Source organism: Raphanus sativus, chromosome 1 (genome assembly GCF_000801105.2).
Source record: "Raphanus sativus cultivar WK10039 chromosome 1, ASM80110v3, whole genome shotgun sequence".
NCBI lineage: Eukaryota > Viridiplantae > Streptophyta > Magnoliopsida > Brassicales > Brassicaceae > Raphanus > Raphanus sativus.
The window spans coordinates 23,668,062-23,678,741 of NC_079511.1; the positions used below are offsets into that span (position 1 = coordinate 23,668,062).

The window sequence follows — 10,680 nt, forward strand, 5'->3', positions numbered from 1 at the left end:
TATTATATATATGATTACTTATATAACCAAAAATATGAACTAAAGAACTAAATATTATAAGCAGAAGAAATTGTTGTTGTTGTTGTTGTAATTTAACATGATTACTGAAAAAAGAAAAGAAATTGTTGTAGTGTTAGATGATAAATAATTTAATTCATGAATCTCTGAAACTTTGCGTGGCGTTCTTAGCGGCCTTCTAACCATCAACTATTATATGTTAGTCAAGCATATATTAGTTATTAATTTTCACCGTTCAATAAATTTTTTAACTGTCAGTTCCGAAATTGTTGGAACTAAAAGAGATATTAGAAAATAATTATATTACTAATTGGCAGTTACATAAATGGCAGTTTATATATTTAAAAATATTTATATTATTAGTTGGACTAAAAATTATCAATTGATCATGTTCCAAAATTAATAGTATTGATTATATTTTGAGAAATTCCATCAAAATAATAGAATAACCGTTTGTTTTCAGAGAAGAGAAACTCCATTAAAACCTAAAGGTGATTATAGTCGTAGATTTTTTACTATTTCTTTTCACCTCTCTATCCACCAATTTATCTTCAATTAATCCCTTATATATGTGATTCTAAAGATAGAGTACTTCCATAGTTCTATATAAGAAATCTTGAGTTTTCAAAGATTAAACAAAAATTTAAATCTACATACTTTTCTCAGACAATGTCAAGATTTCAGGATTTGTTATGTTTTACGATCCTTCTTGCAACCGTAACTTTCTTCAATGTAGCTTTAGCTCACGTAAAAATTAAACTTGCTTTACCACAGACCGGAGGTCCAATAAGTGTGGGTGATGTAGAGCCTTATACTGTTAAGGTTGTGTCTACTTTCGTGGCCGACCTCGAAAAAGAATGCGCCAAGACAAAGAAGGTTAGGCACTTCTTCGAAAAGGTTAATGCATTATCCGAGTGTGTATGCTCGGTCTCTAAAGTGAAGGATCGTGAGTCTCACATGAAGGCTAAGGCAGGTAGCCTTTTCCAGGCCATATCAGCTCTAGGTTCTGATGAAAATGGATTTAAAGGAGGAAAGGTAAGTGATCAAATATTTTGCATTTTTTGTGTCCATAAAACCAATAAAGTTCTATACAATTTATTATGGTTTATGCATAAATTAAAACCGACATGTGCCAGTGTAAGACTAAAATATATAATTATTGGTTTACTTTTCATCCCAGGCCGAATCAATTTCGAAACAAAAAGAAAGTCAGTTCTTTTTGATATACATAACACAAAACATATAAACCCTAAAACGAAAGAGAAAACCTATAAATCATATAACTTGTCCTAGAAGTTATGGCCTAACAAACTTTCTGGTTCCTTTGGTTTGCTTAGGTAAATAAGCTACAAAAGGAGAAAACTGAAGCCATGGAAACCGTCAAAATGTTGCAATCTATTGGTGAGAAGATTACCGGCGGGAAGAGTAACGGAACCTTAAAACTAACCACCAAACAACAAAAAGAAATAAAAGACGGGATATTAGAATGGCTTAATGTAATTAATCGAATCTCAAAGAAAGCAGATGAAATTAGCATGAAATCTTCATCTATATCTGAAACAAAGAAAGAGAGCAAGGAAGAAAAATCTGTAGGAACGCGAATATTGGCTGAAAAAAAATCTTCCACAAAAAGTAATAAAAATTCTGACAAGGGGAGAGATAATAAGAAAAAGGGGAGCGATAATAAGAAAAACAAAAAAGGAGAATCAAAGAAGAAGAAGCATGGTGGTCAAGAAGGGCATCATGGCTCTGCTAAATCTAAAGGAGGAAGTGATGATGATAAAAGCAGCAAAAACAAAAGAAGAAGTAGTGAAAATTCTGACAAGAATCATCAGACAAAGTATGGTAAGGTAGAGAAAAAAAAAGGAGGTGTTGAGCAATCTCGTAACAAAACAGCAGAGAGGTTGAGGGCTGAGGCGGCTGATGAGTTGGACTAGAAGAAAGGAAAATGAGGTCTTCTATCTTTTTCAAAAAATTTGTCGTTGATTAATATTGATGAGTGAAGGCTTTTTTTCAACGAAGATGGAAGGCTTAGAATAAAGATAGGTCATATAAGTTTACTTTTTCTTTGAGAAATTTGTATATCTATCTATCTATCTATACTATTATTTCGGAGCTCTCACGTTAAAAGTTAGACTGGTTAATATCGAGTACCTTTAATGACTAAATTATATAAAGTATCTATAATATAAAAACAAATTTTAATTTTCTGATTAGATAATCGATTAAAATTAATAATGATAAGAATTATCTCAAATTTAAAAATATATTTTAAAATAAAAAGTTAGAGTGATTAATATTGTTTATACGCTTAATGGATAAATATATAAATTACACACAAAATAAAAACCCTTAATAAAATTTTATATATAATAAAAAGAATTATATTATAAAATAAGATAAGTCTTATATATTGTGTTGTTATCTTAAAATTATTATTTATATTATAAAAGTTAAAAATAAGATAGAAAACAGTTTATCTATATCTATACTATTATCTATCTATCTATACTATTATTTGCGAAGTGATTTTTCGCGACGGAGCTCTCATTTTAAAAGTTAGACTGGTTAATATCGATTGTACCCTTAATGACTAAATTATATAAAGTATCTATAATATAAAAACAAATTTTAATTTTCTGATTAGATAATCGATTAAAATTAATAATGATAAGAATTATCTCAAATTTAAAAATATATTTTAAAATAAAAAGTTAGAGTGATTAATATTGTTTATACGCTTAATGGATAAATATATAAATTACACACAAAATAAAAACCCTTAATAAAATTTTATATATAATAAAAAAAGAATTTATATTAATCATATTATTTTATAAAATAAGATAAGTCTTATATATTGTGTTGTTATCTTAAAATTATTATTTATATTATAAAAGTTAAAAATAAGATATAAAACAGTTTATCTATATCTATACTATTATTTACGAATTTAGATTAATAATACTAATTCTTTTTAAATAAGATAATTCATATATATTTCGTTATTATCTTAAAATAATTGTTTCTATTATTAAAGTAAAAAAATTAAGATATACAAAAATTTATAATTAAATATCAATCAAAACTAAAACATTTGTATAAAAATATTTATTATATAATTAATAACGAATTTATATTAATAATATTAATTATTTTTAAATAAAATAAATTCATATATATTGTGTTGTTATCTTAAAATAATATTTTCTATTATTAAAGTAAAAAAATCAAGATATAAAAAAAATTATAATTAAATATTAATCAAACAAAAACATTTGTATTAAAATATTTTCCAATATATTTCTAATATGTTAGTGTTTTCAAAATTTTAATTAATACAATAATAAGCATATACATTTTAATGATAAATTTTTTCATATATAAATAATTAAACATATTTAAAATCTTTGAAAATATAAATAATAAATTTGTGTTGTTATCTTAAAGTAATTATTTCTACGATAAATTTTAAAAATAATATTTAAAACAGTCTATCTATATATATACAGTTATTTGTTTATTTATTATATACTTAAAACCGAATTTATATTAATAATATTAAATAATAATATAAATAATAAATTGTCAGGATGGTTTTTGAATTAATAAAACATAAACTAATAAAATATTCGGAAGAAAATTATGCCCGCATATGTGGGCAACACACCTAGTTACTAGAAAAATAAAACAATATATATAATTATTTGTAATTTGTTTCATCAGATTTGGTTTAAATCTTTAATTTTTCATTTTATTTAAGTTTTAATAATTTTAAATTTACTTATTCTGAGAATAACGATTTTATTTATAATATAAATAATGAATATTTATTTTAAATCTATATTCTAAATATATTTATTATATTAAATTTTAATTTTTCTCAATATAGTACAGGCAATTTGCAAAAAAATGAACCAAAATTTTAATTCAAATTTATACCTCAAATTTGATGAGATGTAAAAATAACACAAAAATTCAATATCAATAAAAAACTAAATCTTTAAGTTGGAGCCACTAATATAAATATTTCAATATCTAAGATTTCACTTTATTCACAAAATATGTTTTTGCCTTTAAAAACACACTCTTATTATTTTGGGTATAGAAATCCGTTCAGCTTTGAACACATGAAAAATCAAAGTGAATATCACAAAGTAAACTGTATAATGAAAGCAGACTTCAAATAACTTAGTTGACTAAACATTTTATCAAGACAATATTTATAACATGTAATCGAGCCAGCTAAAGCTTTAATATTTGTAATGTTTGTTACTCTGCCTAAATCGATATTTCAGTTTAGAATGCGGTGCATATAATTTCTATTAGTTTTGCCTTCACAAAAGAAAACCAAATATGTTATTTACAAAAAGTTTTTGAAAACATTAGGTAACTTTAATTTAATTTCTGTTTATGTGTAACTTTTAAATGTAAAGTTTTATTTTAAATAATGAAAAGTTAAACTGATTTTATTTAGTAATTTTATTTTAATATATTTAATAAGTGAACTTTAATAATAAAACTAATAAACAAAATAAAAATTACAATTGAAATAACCATACAAACAATAAAAATTAAATATTTGCAAAATTGACTCAAAAGTCAAAGTCAAATATAAAACTAACCTATAATGTTTTTGGAAAGTTCATTTGCCCTATTCACCCCCAAAAGTTCAGATTATTCAATAAAATGTCATTTTTAGAAGACTTCCATGTAAGTCGTCTAGGATAAACATGTTAGTTTTGCACTTGACCGGATTGTGTCAGAAATTTGACTTTTCCTGGACGACTTACACATAAATCATCCGGTAGAAAATAAAAAAATCAATATTTTATTATAACTAGACGATTTCCATGTAAGTCGTTTCAGGTTAATTTTGCAATTGAAAAATAAAACTTAAATATTTAATTTACCCTACGACTTATACGGAAGTCTTTCGCCCGACGAATTACACGAAAATCGTTCAAGATTTTATTCCAAGATTCTGGTCAAACCTTGCTTACCTTGGACGACTTTCGTGTAAGTCGTCTGCCAGAAGACTTCCGTATAAGTAGTCTAGAGTAAATTAAATAGTTAAGTTTTATTTTTTAATTGCAAAACTAACCTGAAATGACTTACAAGAAAGTCGTCTAGTTATAATAAAATACTGTTTTTTAGTTTTCTACAGGACGACTTATGTGTAAGTCGTCCATGAAAAGTCAAATTTCTGACACATTCCGGTCAAATACAAAACTAAAATATTTATCCTAGATGACTTACATGGAAGTCTTCTCTGGTTTTCTCGATATTTTTTAACAAAAGTATGTCATATTTATAAAAGAAGATTTCCAGAGAAGTTTGCTGTAGAGTAGACTTCTCTGGAAGTCTTCCTTTGTAAAATTTTAATTGCAAAAATGACCTAAATGGATGACTTCTTAGAAGTCGTTCAGAAGACCTCTGTGGATGTCGTATGCGTCAATGTTTAATAAACTTTCATTTTCTCTAAAAGCATAAAGATTTTTAACATTTTCTTGTTAATTCATGTATATTAATCAATATGTAGGCTACTGAATGAAATTTATAACTTAATTGGTGATATTTATGAGGTTACTAACATTTATGTTAATTAAAGTTTCTAGCTAATGTTCTTTTAACTCATACAAGTTCTATGTTTGCTAATGTGTTTTATTTTGAATTTTTGCAGATGATGTGTCAATTAATGTAGTGTATGGAGAATGGTTGTTGAAAGATGAATGTTGAAATTTTGTGGCTGATCATTTCAAATGAGCGAAAATGTTCTTTTTGAGTGAAGGTTCGACACATGCTGAACTTGTTGCAATGGCTAAAGAAGATTATAACATGGATATGAACAGAGAGTCTGTGGAATTAACCTACTCATTACCAGATGCAATTATGCAACAGATGGCTCCAGACACCCCTCCTATTCATGTTACAAGTGATATACAAGTTTGGAACTTGCTCGAGATAACTAAAACGCATGAAGTACGCCTTTGTGTATCAAGCCTTAGCAAGAAAGAAAAAATAAATCCAATCAAAAGCCCACTTTTGATGAAATTTTTTAAATTTAAGAATTACAAGAAAGTAAATGAGATGCAAACAAAGTTTTGACAAGGAAACAATAACTTGTTTCAAATGGGTTCAAATTGCATTTGCCAAAAGAAAAAGCAGGCTTCTGAAAAAAGCTTATGAACTCTTTATTTTCCGTGATGTTCAAATGATTCTCATTTTTTTCTCACCTTCTAGTAAACTTTTCCTGTTTGATACAAAAATAAGGTATTGTTTCCTTGTCAAAACTATGTTTAAATCTCATCCACTTTCTTGTAATTCTTAAATTTATTATTTCATCAAAAGTGGGCTTTTGATATCAAATCATCGCTATTCTTTTAATTTTTCTTCCGGATCAATTTTAATATGTTGTTATATTTATAACAGGATGGAAGAGACTATTAAAAAGTATTGTGGATGTTCAAGGTAAATTTGTTGTGCTAATGCATCAAGGAACTTAAAACATTATCCAGTTTTATTATTTTCTTTTTTGGTAAAAAAACAGTTCTGTAATGCTAACTTAATAAACATCTATATATGTACATCAGCAAAAAAAAACTTATCCCGGAATATGACACGTGACATTATTATTAAAAAGTGAAAAATAAATAAAAGTTAAATGAAATATAATATATTACATCAAACATATATCGTAATACATTCATTTGATATAAAATCAAAAAATAAAATAAATATACAATATTAGAAAACTAAAAATAAGTAAATATACAATTAATAAATTAAAAATTAAATTAAAAATTCATCTGAAAAATGTATAATAAAATAAATAATAAGTAAATATACAATATGATAAGAAAATATTATATTAAACATTTATCGTAATATTATAATAAGTAAATATAAAAATAAGAAAAATGAATAATAAGTAAATAAACAATATAAGGAAAAAATATTACACTAAACATTTATCTTAATAGTAGAATAAATAAATATACAATAAAAGAAAAAATAAATAATAAGTAAATATACTATATAAGAAATAAAAATATAACATTAAACATATATCATAATATTAGAATAAATAAATATACAATATAAGAACAAATAAATAGTAAGTCAATATACTATATAATTAATAAAAAATATTACATTAAACATATAGTAATATTATCATGTGCTATAATAGCAAGAAATTTAGAATAAGAAAAAATAAAAAAAATAAAAAAATAAGTAAATATACAGTATAATAAATAGAAAATCTAAATTACACATCTATCTGAAAATTATACAGTAAAGTAAATAATAAGTAAATATAAAATATAATGATTAGAAGTGTTACATTAAACATCTATCGTAATATTAGATAAGTAACTATACCGTATAATAGAAATATTAAAATATAATAATATTATCAAATAAAACTTACTGATAAAACCTACAAATTTTTTTGACATATTAACCCTTCTCATGACTATATAAATACTCTTATAAACGCAATTGGAAATGAATAAGTGAAGAAAAACATTGTAGGAAGAAGGTGAAACCTAAAGAAAAATATAGGGAGAGTGAATATACAGATGAGAAAAATAGTCAATACACAACAAAGATATATTGCATTTGCCAAAAGAAAAAGCGGGCTTCTGAAAAAAGCTTATGTTAAAATGGTTCTCATTTTTTTCTCACCTTCTAGTAAACTTTTCATGTTTGATACAAAAACAAGGTATTGTTTCCTTGTCAAAACTTTGTTTAAATTTCATTTACTTTCTTGTAATTCTTAAATTTACTATTTCATCAAAAGTGGGCTTTTGATATCAAATCATCGCTGTTCTTTTAATTTTTCTTCCAAATCAATTTTAATATGTTGTTATATTTATAATAGGATGGAAGAGACAATCAAGAAGTATGTGGATGTGTAAGGTAAATTTGTAGTGTTAATGCATCAAGGAACTTAAAACATTATCCAATTTTATTATGCTTTTTTTTCTAAGCCAGGTCTGCAATGCTAACTTAATAAACATCTATATATGCACATCAGAAAAAAAACTTCTCCCAGAATTTGCCACGTGACATTATTACAAAAAGTAAAAAATAAATAAAAAGGTAAATATAAGATATAATTAAAAAATAATAAGTAAATATAAAATACAAGAAATATAAAATATTACAATAAATATATATCGCAATATAATAATTTGATATAAAAGTAAATATACAATATAAGAAAAATAAATAAATATACATATAATGAATGAAAAATAAATTAAACATTTATCTGAAAAATGTATAGTAAAATAAATAAAAAGTAAATATTAAATATAGAAGAAATAATATATTAAACATTTATCGTAATATTAGAATAATAAAATATATAATATAAGAAAAATAAATAATAACTAAATAAATAATATAAAAATAAAAATATTACATTAAACATCTATCGTAATATTAGAATAAATAAATATTCAATAATAGAAAAAATAAAAAGTAAGTAAATATACTATATAAGAAATAAAATATTACATTAATAATATATCATAATATTAGAATAAATAAATATACAATATAAAAATAAATAAATAGTAAGTCAATATACTATAATTAATAAAAATATTACATTAAACATATATTGTAATATTATCATGTGATATAAAAGCAAGAAATTTAGAATAAGAAATATTCAAAATAAAAAAATAAGTAAATATACAATATAAAAATAGAAAATCTAAATTACACATCTATCTGAAAATTATATAGTAAAGTAAATAATAAGTAAATATAAAATATAATAATTGGAAATGTTACATTTAACATATATCGTAATATTAGATAAGTGACTATATCGTATAAGAGAAATATTTAAATTTAATAATATTATTAAATAGAACTTACTGATAAAACCTACAAACTTTTGGACATATTAACCCTTCTCATAACTATATAAATACTCTTATAAATGCAACAGGAAATGAATAAGTGAAGAAAAACATTGTAAGAAGAAGGTGAACAATAAAAGAAATAAAAAATATTTCATTAAACATCTATGGTAATATTAGAATAAAAGAACAAATAAATAGTAAGTAAATATACTATATAAGAAATAAAAATATAACATGAAACATATATTGTAATATTATCAAGTGATATAAAAGCAATAAATAAGAAAAAATAAAAAAATAAGTAAAACTAGCGCTTGACCCGTGCACCCGCACGGATGTTTATTTTAATAAAATAAATATATAGAATTCTTCATAATACAAAAATGTAACGGTTATATAGACATGCATTCATATGAATATATATATTTTATGACAGAATGATAATTTTTAATTTTTTGTAATTTTTCGGTTGCTCATATTATGTTTGGATACTTAACCAATAAAAATGATATTTCATATAATATATTCGTTAGTTAGTAATTTTTAAATATGTTAACCATTTTGACGTAATTATTTATAACTTAAAGCACCAATTAGTATATTTATGTTGTATTATTAATAAATCTGTATTTCCAAAATAAAATAAAATATGTCAAACAAAATTCACATATGTTTTAATAAAACAGATACATATGTCTCTAATTTTTGTGTGTTTTAAATAAAATTCATTATTGTTTTAAATAAGAATCCTAAATAAATGGTAGATTTAAATGCTTTCCTTAAATTTATATGCTGGTGCACAAATATAGGAAGTAGTTTGTACACTAACTCAAAAGAATATTCCATAAATTTAGTGGTTTTGTTACTGTTTTTATTCCAAATACAAAATATAATTGATTTTAATCAAAGTTTCAGAAGAAAAGATAATTTAGTTTTTGTTTGCGGTTAAATAATAGGATAATAGATTATCTGATTCGGAAATATTTAAGAATCTCAATTGAATGAACGTATATTAAGAGTAACAAATATATAACATGGTTTTTGATTACTGTTGAATGATTTGAATGAAAAACCATGTTATATATGTTAAGAATAACAAATAAAAAATGTTTTATATGTCATTAATTACTTTCCTGTATTATGCTTACTGATTTCACGGTGTAATGACTCGATGTAATCCAAGTTTTTATTTTGGATTCGTTTTGGAAAGTTAGTTATTAATATAAGAAAAACAGTAATTAATGTTAGAGTTATTTAATACTTCAGTGGCAATACATTGTAAATAATTGCAAAATTTAATGGTAAATTTATATTTATACTTCTTTTTTAATAGTATAGATAGACAATATAAAAATAGAATATCTAAATTAAACATCTATCTGAAAATAAATAATAATAGAATATTTAATATTTGAACAAAAAAAAATATTTAATATAATAAATAAAAATGTTGCATGTGCCAAAAGAAAAAGCGGGCTTCTGAAATATTCTTATGAAAAATTTTCATGTTTGATACGAAAACAAGGTATTGTTTCCTTGTCAAAACTTTGTTTAAATCTCATTTACTTTCTTGTAAGTCTTAAATTTATTATTTCTTCAAAACTGGAATCTTGATATCAAATCATCGCTATTCTTTTAATTTTTCTTGAGAATCAATTTTAATATGTTGTAATATTTAAAATAGGATGGAAGAGACTATGAAGAAGTATGTGGATGTGCAAGGTAAATTTGTTTTGTTAATGCATCAACGAACTTAAAACATTATCCAGTTTTATTATGC

The 10,680-nt window shown here is 23.4% G+C and overlaps 1 protein-coding gene across 1 annotated transcript; it reads left to right on the forward strand.

The window, feature by feature from the left end:
* The first annotated feature begins 587 nt into the window (after positions 1–587).
* On the forward strand, positions 588–2,076 carry LOC108858486 (uncharacterized). The gene is made up of 2 exons (XM_018632405.2): positions 588–1,053; positions 1,356–2,076. Exons 1-2 carry the CDS (start codon positions 688–690, stop codon positions 1,953–1,955), a joined length of 966 nt encoding a protein of 321 aa, XP_018487907.1. The 5' UTR covers positions 588–687; the 3' UTR covers positions 1,956–2,076.
* The last annotated feature ends 8,604 nt before the right edge of the window (positions 2,077–10,680 follow it).